Source organism: Dendropsophus ebraccatus, chromosome 5 (genome assembly GCF_027789765.1).
Source record: "Dendropsophus ebraccatus isolate aDenEbr1 chromosome 5, aDenEbr1.pat, whole genome shotgun sequence".
Lineage (NCBI taxonomy): Eukaryota > Metazoa > Chordata > Amphibia > Anura > Hylidae > Dendropsophus > Dendropsophus ebraccatus.
Genome location: NC_091458.1, coordinates 60,109,291 through 60,125,773, shown reverse-complemented (window position 1 = coordinate 60,125,773; position 16,483 = coordinate 60,109,291). Strand labels below are relative to the sequence as shown.

General features: G+C 43.1%; 1 protein-coding gene across 1 annotated transcript; it reads left to right on the top strand.

The window, feature by feature from the left end:
* Nucleotides 1–731: 731 nt before the first annotated feature.
* Nucleotides 732–15,544, top strand: DAZAP2 (DAZ associated protein 2). Its single transcript, XM_069970313.1, has 4 exons — nucleotides 732–843; nucleotides 5,394–5,518; nucleotides 9,363–9,608; nucleotides 15,161–15,544. The coding sequence occupies exons 1-4, from the start codon at nucleotides 831–833 to the stop codon at nucleotides 15,287–15,289; spliced, it is 513 nt and encodes a 170-aa protein (XP_069826414.1). The 5' UTR covers nucleotides 732–830; the 3' UTR covers nucleotides 15,290–15,544.
* Nucleotides 15,545–16,483: the final 939 nt, after the last annotated feature.

Below are 16,483 nucleotides of genomic sequence, written 5' to 3'. Positions count from 1 at the left end.
CAGCCCTGTAGTGCCGGGCAGAGTGTGCGGTGCGGTGCGTTGCGGGGGGGATAGGGGTGTGCGGGTGATCGGACGGCGGCCAGGGCTGGCTCTCTACCAGTCCGGAATCGGGGGCACTTTCCTGATATACATCAGGAAAATGCCCCTGATTCCGGCGCTCCCATAGACTTCTATGGGGGCGTCCGTGCCAGATTTCCGGACAGGATCTAAAAAATCTGGTCCTATTTTCCGGAACGGACACCCTTACGGAAAAATCCGGAAGGGTGTCCGTGCCATGTCTAATGAGTCCGGAAATCTGTCCGGATTTCCTGATAGGAAATCCGGACAGATTTTCCGGACGTGTGAAGGGGGCCTTACTTGTTATCTGGTACTGTGTTTTATTGGATTTAGTATACAGGATCTGGTCAGTAACAACATGGTGGTTGTGGTGTGGCAGTAATATTTCCTTCCTCTATACTGTTATTATTGGTAATATTTGTCTCAGTATACAGGATTTGGTTAGTAATAGTATGGCGGTTTACAGGAGCAGGTTGCTATAGACAGACAGATAGATGTGGCATCTACACAGGCAGACGGACATGGCAGCAGCAGCCGTACACCAGAGCTGGCAGGCGCAGGCCCGTACACTGGAGCTGTGTACTACAACCTACCACTAGTCGAGACTAGTCTACATGTGCAAAGTGAAAGTGCCGCCAGGGGGCGCTGCATTTCGACGTTACGTGTTGTCATCTACGTGTAGAGAGCACAAAACACAATAAGGAAGTGGCGAGCAGCGGAAGTGGAATCATCCTCAACAACAACACGGAAAATACTGCACACGGGCCGGCGACATGAACAACAAAGGTGAGGGGGCTGCTCCCCGGGGGCCGCCGGGGCTGGGGCGGGGGGTGGCCGCGGGGATGAGGCGGCTGTGCTCAGGACCCCCGGGCCGCCGCGCTGTTAGTGGTTGCGGGGCGCTCGTCCCTGTCACCTGCGCACAGTCTGGGGAGCCCATCCTAGCAGCAGGTACCGGCATGCTTTGCGATTAACCCTTGTATGACTACTGCTCGGGGATGAGGGGGCTGCGGCTAGCTACGGGGGGACTACAAGCCTCAGGCTGCCCGTACTAACCGGGGACCTGCTATATTCATATGTCCTATGGAGATAGCCATCCTCAGTCACTCTCACCCCAGGATTAATAAAGACGCTCCCTGGGTGCCCACCTTCCAGTGTGTAGTATAGCGCCCCCATCTGGACACATGAAGCGCTGCATCTGCTATAGGGCTGATACATGGCTGGGCCTTGTGCTCAGGATCTGTAATGTCCCCTGTCACAGGAGGCTACAGATACAGCACAGGACCTATGCTGACATATATATATTATATATATTATATACAGAGCTGTATATAAGTGTCTGTGTCTCCCTTCTTATGGTTATGGCTGCATATACATTGTATATACTATATGCCTACACCCTGTAAGGGCCCTGCACCAGTACGGCTGCGTGTGCCAGGCTGTTTCATAACCGTTACCTGTGGGCAGGTGAGTCATGGCGGTGACGTCCCCGGTGTCAGCCCTGCTGTCAGCGATGTATGGCGTACCATCCCCTGGAGGCTTCTCACATTACTTTATGATACATTTATGACATGGATTATTGTGTAACTAGATAAACATTTCTTCATTCCGGCAGCTTGTAGTTACTGAGAGTCCACACCTATCACCTGACTGATCATCACCTATTCATAGGGACACGCTGATAGAAGTCATGCTCTGTTACATCCCAGTATGGGGATCTCTGCACCTCCCAGCATGCCATACTACAGAGGAAAGTCACTGTGGGGACCAGTGATTTATAGAAAACTTAGATCATGGAAATTAGTGATTAAATTAAACAATGTTTCTGTGTGCTTCTATAGTATGGTGGCAAGGTATTTACTCCTATGTGTCATCTACTTTTACTACTAGATGCCATGTTGTTAAGATTGCCATGGCTTACATTTACAGATCCGTGTACCATGGGAAGGCATTATATAATGGTCACTTTCACATAGACATATTATAGAGGCATGGCTGTGCCTTTATGAAAGAGAAGTCTGGCCGTATGAAGGATCCCACAGGTGGCAGGGAAGAGGAAAACAAGCAGTCCTTACTTATGTCTCCCCGTGACTGGCTGGGGGAATTAACTGTTCTGGCTGTTGGACAGCCCCCTCAGCCAATCAGTGACTGGAGCAGTGTCCCACCCCAGATACTGATTGGTTGACCAGGTTGTCCATTGATCAGATCGTGACGTTAGCTCAGGTCGATATCCCGGAGCAGCAATCCATCACTGCAGAGGCATGGGGAGAGGTGAGTTAGTGAGGTTAATTATTTTCTCCACTGCCCCTGCGTTTGGAAAAAAAAAAAGTCCTGTGGCTGGACCTTTCCTTTAAGGCTGCAAGCCTCAGCCTGACCATGAATCTGACAGGTGTCAGTTCGGGTCATCAGACCTGCAGGCAGACTGGGACTTGCTGTTATAGTATGGACTTAAAAAAGTGTCCACAATACAACTGTGACATGTGGCTGCAAGGAGCTCGCTGTATATTTATATATATATATATATTCCTCATTATTCATAGGACCAGATTCACACAAGTACACTGTGGGTGCATTTTACACCTCTATTATGGCTGCAGGTCCTGGCCCAACAGTAGGTCTAATAACCCAATCTATCGGCACCTTAGATGGCTATGATAGATCACTATGATGCTGTTGGTTCTTGTCATCAAACCTGCGGCTGGACCCAGACTTGTGACTCATGTAAATCCGGCCAGATGACCCTTGGAATTTTCATGATCACAGAACGACAGTGATTCTCCTTTTACAGCATGTCTACCATTGGTGGGCCCTGCTTATTTGGTTTATGAATAGCATAAACGACTACTAATCCCCATCTTTAATGTCAGTGGTATTTCGTAGGATCTGTTTAGCATGTAGAATTAAATAAGAAATACCTATGATGTTTGTCAGACTGCAAGGTGTCTTCAAGGTTCTGTAGAATCTAGCAGTCTAGAAGAAGGTTCACTCCTAAATCAAGTATCCATCTCTATGTAATGAATAGCATAGTATGAGATATCGCAGTCCACTTTGCCATTCCATACTTTTTGTTTTTGCATTATACTAGCCAGATGGAGGAAGCAAGGACTGTCTTTTACCTGGCAATGGAAGGTTGTTAACACGTTTAGCATAGAGAGTGGCGGTTTCCTGGTGTACATACTATTCTTAGGAGACATGATGTGAAGAGAACCAGTTGCTTCCCATGCTCTAAATCTGGAGGGATGGGTGAAGTGTTTTGGTCTCCATGGAGCCTTTAATTTTTTCCTCTTTTTAAGTTAAGGTTTTCTCCTCACGGTCCAAGGCTGGCACTCTGATGGGCCCTTTTTTGTTTTAGTACATTTTAGCAGTGATATATACAAGTGACAGATAGTTCAGTGTAGATGCTAAATGGTTGTCAGTGCTTTCTTCTGAACTAGAGATGAGCAAACCGGGTTCGGGTTCGAGTCGATCCGAACCCGAACGTTCGGCATTTGATTAGCGGTGGCTGCTGAAGTTGGATAAAGCTCTAAGGTTGTCTGGAAAACATGGATACAGCCAATGACTATGTCCATGTTTTCCACATAGCCTTAGGGCTTTATCCAACTTCAGCAGCCACCGCTAATCAAATGCCGAAAGTTCGGGTTCGGATCGACTCGAGCATGCTCAAGGTTCACTCATCTCTATTCTGAACCCCTCTTCCAATACTGTTTCTTGGATTTGGTATATGATTATGAATACCAGGTATATATGTTTGTATAGTAATACAGAATCTTTGCTCCTTTATGCATGAAATGTAATAAATGCTTTTCGATCTCCTGGATATAGCCGTAGTTTAGCTAAGTCCCAGGAAGTGGTGTAAATTCCAGTGAACATTGGTGTTTTTCTTTGTGATGATTCACTATGGAGTCATTCAGATTCCCTATTAAACAGTCAATTGAACCTGCCATAGACTAAGCAGCAAGGTTTACATGTTTGGTCCGGTGTATAGCCATTCCCTGGTGTAATAATGCAGATCTCTATGCTCATGTGGAGACATGGATGTATCGCCCACATTCACTGGGGGAGGGGGAGGTATTTGGCGGCGAACTTCAGAACTTCATGTATTTGTGTTTATGCCTCATTCCTGCCATTTCATATAAGCACTGCTGTATACGTTTATATTTTACACCCTTCTGTGTGTGTGTGTGTGTGTGTATGTATGTATATATATATTATGTGTGTTTGTGAGATGTTAATATTGTGGACCCATAAGCAGAACAGTGATTACCAATACATTTGTAAAAGCTGAATCTACCAAATAGCTGCATAAGATCGGCTGCCAATATTCGTGTCCTCGTATAACACAAGCCGAAGATGGTGGCAGTGTGCCAGTGAAGCATATGCCACTTCCAGCCATTTCCTGCCCTCCCACTCCTACACATATACTGCACCCACGGTTACAATTGTGGAGTACGTATCACTGCTGATATATCGGGAGAGGACAGGCTTATGTCATACTGCAGGCACATCTAGCAGTGCTGGGATCTTTCCCGCTACAGGGATTGTTATATTGAGAAGCGAGGCAGCGGCATCCAGTGTGTATTTCATTCTTGTCCCCTGGCAGAAGAGCTGACTTTGCTCTTCCTGACAATTATTTTTTTTCTGCTGCGTTGCTAACACAAGATGGGGAATCCATGCTGACTGCAGTTGTGCCAAGAAGCACATCGCCCATAGGGATCTGCAGAAAGACAAGCCCTCCGGGGTTAGCAGGGGAGGAAGTTTCTATGCACGCAGCAATCTACCTTCTTGTATTAATATTCAGTATGGTGCGTCAGCCAGGATAAACTACTATAAAATTATGACAGTCAGCACTGCATACTGGCTGCATGTATAGATGGTATAGATGTCCTCTGCATCAACGCTTAAAGGAGAACTACCTTTGTATATATGCAGTTTAAAAGATTACATTTAAATGCTACTTAAACTTGCATCAGCTGTGCTCTTAGACCTGCAGTTCTTTCTGCTCTTGTGTCCTAAGCCTGCACATACTTATACGATGTAAAGTAGGTGTGGTGTATACCCCCTTTTCATATGCTTTGTTAGGGCATATGGGCACAATAGATGGGGTTCCCCTTAGGAAACCATTCCTATAGGCTCCAGCAGAGAGCAGCTGCACGGACTGGCTCCCACAGTGGCGGACTCAGCTTGGCAAAGCATCATATGGTTGTCCACTCATGTGAATGCCATATTGACTACTAAAGAAAAATGCTAAAAGTGTTCTGAAAAGCATTGTTCATGTGGTATTAGGGTGTATATGTGCTGACTCCTACCTTCTTACCCCTCCTTATGTCCTTCCTCTACAGGACAATACCCTACTCCTCCAGCCTATCCAACCCAGGCTCCCAATCCTCAGTCTGTCTACCCACAAGCAGCCATGCATCTCCCGCAGGCTCCTGCCTACACAGATGCTCCTCCTGCTTATTCTGAGGTAAAGTATAACAGCCTACCATGTTATTCTGCCCCCAAAAAAATCTAAATAGAAACTATGGAGGAGATTTATCAAACATGGTGTAAAGTGAAACGGGCTCAGTTGCCCCTAGCAACCAATCAGATTCCACCTTTCATTCCTCACAGACTCTTTGGAAAATGAAAGGGGGAATCTGATTGGTTGCTAGGGGCAACTGAGCCAGTTTCACTTTACACCATGTCTGATAAATCTCCCCCTATATATTCATGTTGTGCAGATTCTATGTGAATTGAAAGGGGTTAGTGGGCAATATCTATTGATGACCTATCCTTATGGTGCATTTACACAGAGAGATTTATCTGACCAATTTTGGAAGCCAAAGCCAGGAATGGATTTGAAAAGAGGAGAAATCACAATCTTTCCTGTATGGCCTGTTCTCTGTTTATAGTCTGTTCCTGGTTTTGGCTTAAAAAATCTGTCACATAAATCTGTCTGTGTAAACGCACCATTAGAATGGATCTTCAATATCAGATTGCTGAAGGTCTGAGACACCCAGCAGATCAGCTATTTCCCAAAGCTTCAGACATGAAAGCAGACAGCTCCACGCATTGTGTAGTTTCCATGCTGGGGTACTACAGCTAAGCTCCCATTAAAGTGAATGAAAGTTGAGTTGCAGTAACCCAGCATGAACACTACACAATGTACAGCAACATCTACCTACACATAGTACATTTATTAAATAATACTGTATAAGCTTATTTATCTAAATAATTCTTCGTACTTGGACATCTTCCAACCATCCAAAAGGTTCTGACCAAGCATTTACACTTTGATCTGCATTTTGAGTGTAAAAGTCGTATTGATCAAGGTAAAACATGGTGAGAAGCCATAGGTCATTTTCAGACTGAAGAATGGCGTTACATCGGGACGTCGTGTCTTGAGATAGCATTGGTTGGGTACTTGATCTTTGAACCTAATACTTTTCAGAACTGCAGTTACAAGAGGATGTTATTTGTTCTGTAGCAAACAGTTGTAAAAATGTTCCTCCCTAAAACACCAGTATCACAATATTATGGTACACATACAAAACAACTTCTCACTAAAATGTACCATAACATTTAGCTTTTAATAAACATGCATTAAAAACATCACCAAACCGTATAAAATAGAAAAAATGTTGCGGGGACCATACGACAATATATTGCAAATAGTCAATATTACTGGAGTGATTATGCAAAGCCAGTCACTTTATAAGGACAATAAGTGTTGTACTGTGGCTTTTAGTTCTTTGCACACCATGAAAACAGAAAAGTAACATCCAAAGTTAAAGGGAATGTACCAATACTATCAATTAATAGATAGCTTTTTATACGACCTAGTCAGCAGAGCCACACAGAATGTGATGTGCCAGTCTTTTTTCAAGCTGCTGTCCAGTTTCCACGATCAGTTCATATATATAGATATATGTATTTATGCAAGTTAGGTTGTTTGGTGCACTGAAGGTGGGCCCAGCACCCCCAGTGCACTAATATCTCGGGTAGAGCCGGGTTGGACTCAATTCAGAAGGTACCACGTCACCCGGAGGGGACATGTTGGTTCACTGGGGTTGCTTGGCCCACCTCTAGTGCACCAAACGACTTAATTTGCAGATATATAAAACGGAACGGATTGTGGGAATCGGGCAGCAGTTTGAAAAATGACTGGCACCATCACAATCTGCATGGCAGCACCTGTCATTTAAAATTGATTTTTTATTAATGGTATGGTACATTCGCTTTAAATAACCTCTAAACACAATGAGGCACATCCACCCATACAATATCCAATTTCTTGAAATTAATCCCAGAGAGTAGTCACATATGTCTCGACATGTTTCCTCTATATTCTACGGTTCATCAGGAGACCAGTTACTAGATAAGTATAAACAGGGGGAAACGCATTAAGATGTATTTGATTGCTGGCATAGCAATACTATCTGGAATTAATTGCATGAAACTAGATACTGTACTGATAGGTTGATGTGCCTTATTGTGTTTAACCCCTTAACGATGCATGACGAGTATACTCGACATGCAGCCGTTAAGGGGAAACAGAGAGGGCTCCCGGCGTGAGCCCTCTCTGCAGCCCGTGGTCCCCGGTTGCTATGTGCAGCCGGGGACCGCAGGTATTAGCTGCTTCCGGCTAATTAACTATTTAAATGCAGCTGTCAAAGCTGACAGCTGCATTTAAATAGTCTTTGGCCCCCTGTCCCTGGTGTCTAGTGGGGGGATCTCCCCTCCGTGATGCGATCGTGGAGGAGAGATCTCTTCTACTGAGCCGTCTGCGACTCAGCGCCGAAATGACGCTGATCCCAACTCAGCAATCAGTGTATCTGGTCTGCAGCAGGCCTGTATAATAGAGCAATGATCTGATAGATCATTGCTCTATTATATACACAGCACTGATCTCAACGGGAGATCAGTGCTGTGTATATAGAAGTCTCCCAGGGACTAATAAAAAATCCCCCCTCCCCTAGTAAAAGTTTAAATCTCCCCTCTTTTCCCATTTTATAAATAAAAATAAAAAAATAAACATGTTTGGTGTCGCCACGTGCGTAATCACCTGAACTATTAAATTATCACATACCTGATCTTGCACGGTAAACGACTTAAGCGCAAAAACCTGCCAAAGTGCAAAATTATGCATTTTTGTTTACATCAAATCCAGAAAATTTTTTATAAAAGTGATCAAGAAGTCGCAAAAAAGGTACCGAAAGAAAGAACAGATCGTGGCGCAAGAAATAACACAACTTACACGGCCCCATAGACCAAACAATAAAAGTGTTATAAGGGTTATAGAGCATTTTTAAGCTTTTAGTGTTTTTTTTTTTTACAAGGTTTTATTTTTTTAAAAGCCATTAAATAAAATAAAAGTTATGCAAGTTACATATCGCTGTAATCTTACTTGATGAACATAGATAACATGTCAGTTTTTACCATAGGGCGAATGGCACACAAAACACAAAACCTCTCAAAATAAAAGGAATTGCACCTTCTTTTCCAATTTCACTGCACATTTTTTCGGGTTTTGCAGCATATTTTATAGACAAATTTAGTCTGTATTTGCAGAGTATTATTGGTGTTGCAAAAAATAAAGGCTTATGTGGGTCTTTAGGAGAAAATATGCAAGTGCAGTTGCCTTTTAAACACGAGGAGGAAAAAACGAAAGCACAAAAATGAAAACTTGCTCTGTCCTTAAAGGGTTAAAGGTACTTTTCTGTTATCATGGTCTGAACAGGTGTAAAAACCACAGTACAGCACTTTACAAGTTACAAGTGACAATTGTCCCTATGACTGCTTTCTGCTTGGGATAAAAATCTTTTGGCTGTCTTATTTTTAAACATGGGAGCCAAAGGGTGCCAAGGGATTTATTTTTCTTATCTAGAACCTTTCTGCATAGATACAGATTTAAAACATAGCACTCTTATGCTGAGGTTGATCAACCCACAATCTAGTTTCGATGCTTTGGCTGGTCAGCCCACAGTCTAGTGTCAATGCTAGGGTCAGTCAGCCTAAAGTGGTGCTATCGTGGCCAGCCCACAATAAAATATCGATGCTGGGGTCAAACCACAGTCTAGTTTTAATGATGCAGTTTGTCATCCCACAATGTAGAGTTAATTTCTAGGGGGAAAGAGAGCATCACCTTTTACTGCTCTCCTATTTAAATAAAAATACCTGCATTTATGTTGTGGACTATAAAGTGTAAATCTCTGACTCTTAAAAAAAAAAAAAAAAAAAAGACAAAAGCCCTGTGAGAAATTCTGCTTCCTGTCTAGATGTTGTATCTTATTATGCTTTTGGTTTTCCTTTTTTTTTTTTTTTTGCAGCTTTATCGCCAGGGGTATGTTCACCCACCTACTGCTAATATGGCTGCAATGTCTGCAACTTATCCGGGAACCTCCATGTATTTGCCAATGGCCCAGACAATGCATCAAGTTGCACCAATGGCTTCCTCTGTTCCCATGGCTTACTACCCCATTGGACCAGTGTATCACCCAGGTTCCACTGTCTTAGTTGATGGAGGATTTGATGCAGGTGCAAGATTTGGTGCAGGAAGTTCAACGAGTGTGCCAGTAAGTATAACATAAGTTGGCCCTACACGTTGAATAGCTGTTGGCCAAATGTTTATTTAGCCGATAACTGTAATTCCCACTACATCTGCAAACTCACAGATCTGTTGTTTACAAAAGAAATATCAGCAGCAAATCTATGTTTTATCCATATTTACAAGTCTGTTAAAAAAAGTGCTATAGAAGATGGCTGCCACGGGGTCAGGGGTTACCAGGCAACCAATGCATAAATATAGACGCCGTATAGATGATAATCCATATGCCATCCATCCCCACACAGATCTGTAAAAATAAATAAAAACAAATAGTTTGAGACATAGCCACACAAGGACATTTCCTTTTTTTTAATTGTATTTTTATTAAAGTTTTAAAGCAATACTGTATCCACCAACCTACCCCCCAAAACCACTGGTACCGTCCATTTAATAAGAGTAAGTCCTTCCCAGCCGTGTCTTTTAAAGGAAGAAAGGAGGTGCAGGCCTAAGGCACAGACACTCTAGGCCACATTGACTTGGCTGCTGCAGATTAAAAGAACTTTTTTTTTTTTTTTACCCTAACTAAGGCACCAGGAGTATTTTAAAAGACACAACTAGGAAGGACTTGATCTCATCAAATGGACAGTACCAGCGGTTTGGGGGAGTGGGTTGGTGAATACAGTATTGCTTTAAGAAGGAAAGGTGACAAACGGCAAAAGGCAAACATGCCCGATAAAAACTACTCACAAAGAGTTAGAAATATTTGGCTTGCAGGTGAAATATGTAGAAAACGTAAACTACAATGATATTATATCATGAGTAGGGCATTTAACCTCTTAAGGACATAATGACGTACCCGTCATATGTCCTCATCAAAGTTGACAGCTGCCTCCGATTACCGGAGGCAACTGTTCCCTGGTGTCTAGTGGGGGAGACATTGTCCCGGAGGAGCGATCTCCCTGTCTGATGCCGGCGGGTGACTTGTCCATGATGGCGCTGTCCCCGGCTCGGCACTCGTTTGTTTCCAGCTGCAGCAGCCGAAAGCAAACGAGTGCCGATCTCATTGATCTTTGCTGTATATCTATACAGCAAAGATCTCAATGAGAGATCAAAGTATATATGCTAGAAGTCCCCTAAGGGGGCTTCTAGTATATGTGTAAAAAAAAAAAAAAAAAAAAAAAAAAAGTGTTGTTTATAGTAAAAAGCCCCCTCCCCTAATAAAAGTCTGAATCACCCCCCTTTTCCCAGATTTTAAATAAAAGTAAACAAATAAATAAATAAACATGTTTGGTATCGCCGCGTGCGTAATTGCCCGAACAATTAATTAATTAATTAATGATCTCGCACGGTAAACGGCGTCAGCGCAAAAAAAATCCCAAAGTGCACAATTGCGCATTTTTGGTCGCATCAAATCCAGAAAAAATGTAATAAAAAGCGATCAAAAAGTCATATATGCGCAATCAAGGTACCGATAGAAAGATCACATCATGGCGCAAAAAATGACACCTGACACAGCCCCATAGACCCAAGAATAAAAGCGTTATAAGCCTGGGAATGGAGCGATTTTAAGGAACGTATATTTGTTAACAATGGTTTGAATTTTTTATAGGCCATCAGATACAATATAAGTTATACATGTTATATATCGTTTTAATCGTAACGACTTGAGGAACATGCATAACAAGTCAGTTTTACCCCAGGGCGAATGGCGTAAAAACAAAGTTCCCCCAAATAAAAGAAATGCGTTTTTTTTTTTTTTCAATTTCACCACACTTTGAATTTTTTTCTGGTTTCGTAGTGTACCAAATGCAAAAATTCAGCCTGTCAGTGCAAAGTACAATTAGTGATGCAAAAAATAAGGGGTCATGTGGGTTTCTAGGTGGAAAAATGCAAGTGCTATGGCCTTTTTAAGCACAAGGAGGAAAAAACGAAAATGGGCCCCATCCTTAAGGGGTTAAAGAGTAATTGTTATTTAAATGTCCCTTTTCAGAAATCAAATATTATTAGTACAAGCAATTTTAAGAAACTTTGTAATAGGTTTTATTAAGCAAAAGAGTTTCCTTCTGTACTCAAAAAGCTGTTTTGCAGCCCCCTTCCCTCCAACTTCAGAAGAATCAGGATTTCTGTGTCCCTTTTGGTCTATGGAGGGGGGAGGGGTCAAGGGGGATGAGTGAGCACAGAAAGGAGAAAAGGCAGCCTGCAAAACACATCATCCTGCAAACTCATCTCATCAAGTTTCTAGAAAAGCCCTGACCCTTGTGACTTGTGAATCTGACTGCGTTTTATGTGCCCAGACAGTCTCCAAACTGTACAACTGCCTTCTTTTCCTACTCACTCATTTCCCTCAGCCCCTCCCCCCCATAGGTTATAATGGACTCAGCACACCTGCCTTCACATTGCTTCTCTGTGATGAATATAGCTTTGCCTGATAAAGAACAGATAAGAAGTGAGGGGGGAGGCTGGGAAACAGCTTTTTGCTTAAAGGGGAACGGTTTGCTTAAAGCTTGGGACGCTGAGAAGGAAGTTACGTGTCTTACCTCCCCCTTGGCGCTGCTCCCATGCTGTTAATTGGCGTAATCTTTGTCCAGGAGCACTGCCCTGCCCCTACAGCGTCATCCGGCCCACCTGCTCCATTGATAGGAGGAGGGTAAGACACATACCTTCCTCCTCAGCATCCTGGGTGCTATAGGGGGCTATCAGATAGTTAGACTTGTCTAACCTGCTGATAGTTCCCTTTTAAAGCGAAAATGTAGCATCAGGTACATCGCTTTGAGTTTTTACCTTAATGGATCGGTGACAGTGCAAGAATGCCGGCGATACAGTTCTTTTTTTTTTTTTGAACCGCCACCTTGTTCCCTGGCAGGACGCGTTTTTTTTTTTGGGAGCCCGGCCCACCTCGGAGCACTGGGGGCAGCCCAGACAAAACAACGTCCCACCCTCCCCCTCTGTGATACGGCTTTATTGATTCTAATGGAGCCATGTCACAGAGGGGAGGGGAGATCGTCACACTTAAGAGCTGACAGGCCTGTTCCCAGTGCGCTGGGGTGTGCCAGTGCTCCGAAAAAGGACCGCGCCACCAGCATCCCGGTGTCTGCATCAATCCATTAAGGTAAAAACCCCAAAGCGATCTACCTATCCAGAGATTGATCCAGGGATTATTCTGATTGCCATTGGATTTGGCAAGGAATTTTCTCCCTATGATGGGGCAATTATCATCTGCCTCATAGGGGTTTTCACCTTCCCCTGGATCAACACAGTAGGGTTTCCCTAGGTTGAACCTGATGGACTCTTGTCCCCTTTTAACCTTAATAACTATATTACTATGTTACCTGATGGTACACTCGCTTTAATAAAACCTTTTACAGAGTTTCTTAAAATTGCTTGTAATGTTGATTGCTGCAAAAAAAATGGCAGTTACACTCGAAGTATGAGCATGTAATTGTGATTTCGTATTTTAAACAATTTATTAAGACAAGGGCCAACAATAGTGGTGGGTATATCTGAACCTCAACTACAGCTTGACAACAACGTCTCAAGCTGTTCACAAGTCGACTTATTGACTGCTGAGGCATGGCATCCCACTCTTGAAGGGCAGCCATCAGGTCATTGAGGTTCTGGGGTACAGAGTTACGAGCCTCTACATGGTGGCTTTCCTATGCTGGATGAGGAATCAGCAGAGATGTTGTGTAGAGGCTCATAACTCTGTACCCAAAACCTCAGTGATCTGAGGGCCGCCTTTCAAGAAGACCACAGTTCTGCAATGTTTTTTTTTTGTGGTGCTTACAAGGGATAAAAAACATGGCTGTTCAAAGCATTTCAGGAATAGAGCTGGGAGAGGCAACTTTTAGTACCCTGAGAGGACTGTATTGTAGTGTGACAGCTCTCCTAGTGCACCCTGCCTTCAGCAATCGCGCATCTAAACGAAGCCAAGCACTTTGTTTGCTCAGCGCTCTGCTCATTAAGTTGGTTGCCTGTCAGCGCCGCTCCACCCCGGGTGCCAGGGAAAAGCTGGATTTAATACTGGGAAACTTCTCCCAGTTTCCCAGGATTGGATCCAGCTGTTCCCGGCATCCAGGGAGGAGCGGCAAGGAAGTGGAGCAGCGCTGACAGCCAACCTACTTGATGAGCACTGATCAAACAAAGCAATTCGCTTAGGGCCCTTTTACACCAACAGATGTCTGACAGAATATCTGACAGATTTTTTTCAGCCAAAGCCAGGAACAGACTATAAACAGATGTCAGGTGATAAAGGAAAGACTGAGATTTCCCCTCTTTTCAAATCCATTCCTGGCTTTGGCAAAAAAAAAAATCTGTCAGACATCTGTTGGTGTAATAGGGCCCTTAGTTAAGATGGGAGTATTGAGAAGGAAGGCTTTATGGTCTTCACTAGACTCATGATCGCCTCCTTAAAGGAGAACTCTAACTGGGACCTTTTTTTTAAAAAGGGGAGGGGCAGGTGAAAAAATAAATAAATAAATAACATAGTGCCCTAGCTCCTGTGCCCACATACAACAGCTCTGGTCTCCATTGTCTGGTTTCCACTTGGTCTTGAGACAGGACTTGGGACGTGATATGGCAGCCCCACTCAGCCATTCAGTTCTCCTTTAACTGATCCATAGATGTTTAGAAGAGTTAAAGTATATATCTAGTGTTGACGAAGTTTAGAAGTGAGAGCAGGAACTGTGGTTTGGAGAGTAAGAGATCTGGTTACCGAGGAAATTATATGCTGCTGGAAACCTCTCCTGCAAAGAAGCTTTGCGTGAGAGCCTTTTGGCATCATGTGGTGGCTTAGGCAACCATAGTGACAACCTGCCATTGCTTTAAAATATCCTGCAGGAAGATTTAGTAGGCACATTATTGAAGGTATGCTTTAGGCTATGTTCAAACTACGTAAAAGTACGGCCGTTGTACGGTGTGGAACACTGCATTTACTGTTATGGGATCCCGGCCGGAGCGTATACGCTCCAGCTGAAATCCCATACGGCGCTGCAAAGAACTGACGAGCGGCTCCGGCCGCAAGCTTCATTGTGTGCTGTGTGAAGTTCTGATGCGTCAGAACTCTGCGACCGAAAAGATCATCCGTCCGGTACTTAAGTAGCAGCCGGAATGATCTTTGTAGAGGCCGGCTGTTCCGTGACCCGGCCGGGTCACGGAACGGCCGGTCATATACGTAGTGTGAACATAGCCTTAGGGTGTCTTCACACGTACCATATCGCTGCATTTTTATCGCTGCGTTTTTTACATGCGCGTTTTGATTTTCACATGTGTTTTTTGGGAAAATAACTGATGTAGGATTCCCTCTGGACATTTTTTGCTTTGGCAGTAGGTGAAATTGACCCTCAACATTTGAGGTCAGGGAAAAAATTCTAAGTCTTTTTACTTTATAGCCCTACAGTCTACCTCCAAGGAAGGTACTGGTTGGTAACTGGAGTAAAGCATGATGCAGAGCTGAACCAAAAATGATACATATGATACATGTGACTGTACTCTAATGGAAATAAAATCTGAATGCTGAAAATTTGTGATAACATTTGTCTTTACAGTTTTTCATGCCTTCATGTCATCTCTCTTTTCTTTCAGCCCCCACCTCCTGGCTGCCCTCCCAATGCAGCCCAGCTGGCTGCCATGCAAGGTGCCAATGTCATAGTCACACAGAGAAAAGGCAACTATTTTATGGGTGGCTCAGATGGAGGTTATACCATGTGGTGAGAAGGATCTGCAGGCATGGATGGGGGGCATAAAGTAACAAAATGAAAATAAAAGCAGGCTAATAATTTTGTACAAGGAATGACATCTCACCGCGTGAGCACTCCCCACAATGCTCTGCTTTAGAATATTAACCCAGGATTGAAGTTTAGAAACAAGGCTGTGGGATGTCTGCTTGGTGCTTTGTACTCCTGCTGGAGATCCTTTATAAAGAGAAAAAACAAAACAAAATAAAAAATATAAAATCAAATAAAAAAATAATAAAAAAAAAGCTTTACATCCCTTTATACCACTTCCTACCTCCCACTCACACTTCTTCACCCTTTTATTATAACTAAACATGCTGATAGGATCTTCATGTAAGTAAGGGGTACAAAAGGACTACATCTTGAAGGTAACTTGGAACCTCAGCAGTTGTTGACTTTGTTGCTAAGACAATTTATGTTCTGCATAATCTATAGAAAAGGACATGTAAAAGTAAATAATAATGCCAGTATGTAAATACATGAAGGGTTTATCTAATCCATGAACCCTTCATGTCTTTTTCTTCCCAAACCTTACAGTACTTTCAAGTGCCTGTATGGTAACAGAAAATGACACCCTGTAGACACTAAATAATTTGAAGGTGGTATGACATCTCATAAAGCCATAACATTAGGGCTTTATTACATTTAGATTTTGATTCCCCTGTGCTATGGATATGTCACTGTCTTATTGGCATATGTCACATAGCTCTTTCATATCAGCACACAGTTTACACTTTGGCCAGTAGGTGGAGGTTAGAACAACCTTCTCAGTCTTCCTATTTCATAGCCCTACATTTTCAGTGTCCAGCCGTGGTCCCTGGGTATAATTGTCTATTTCCCATGTTATGTAACATTTTTTTTATGTTTGTATTATACATTTTTTTTTGGAAGAAAGATGTGTAGTTGCTGTCAAGGAGTTACACTAGCTTGTGAAAATCTTTGTGGGAACAATGTTGCAACTTCCATTGCAAGATTTTAGATTGATTTGTAGTAATCAAAATTTCTAGCCTGCCACATTAGTGGACTTTTATCCCATTATATTACCCTATACTTCTGTAGTAAATAATTAAATAAGTAGCATGACAGCTGTGGTCCCTATTCATGGAGTTATATCGCAGCTAGCTCCATCTTGCTGTGAACGGTCATTGTGCTCACACTACAAACTGCATTC

Bases quoted from the DNA above. Each gene is read 5' to 3' on its own strand.
- DAZAP2 (XM_069970313.1), top strand. The intron at 5,519-9,362 runs GTAAAGTATAAC...TTTTTTTTGCAG, and splicing joins CTCCTCCTGCTTATTCTGAG to CTTTATCGCCAGGGGTATGT. The intron at 9,609-15,160 runs GTAAGTATAACA...CTTTTCTTTCAG, and splicing joins GAAGTTCAACGAGTGTGCCA to CCCCCACCTCCTGGCTGCCC.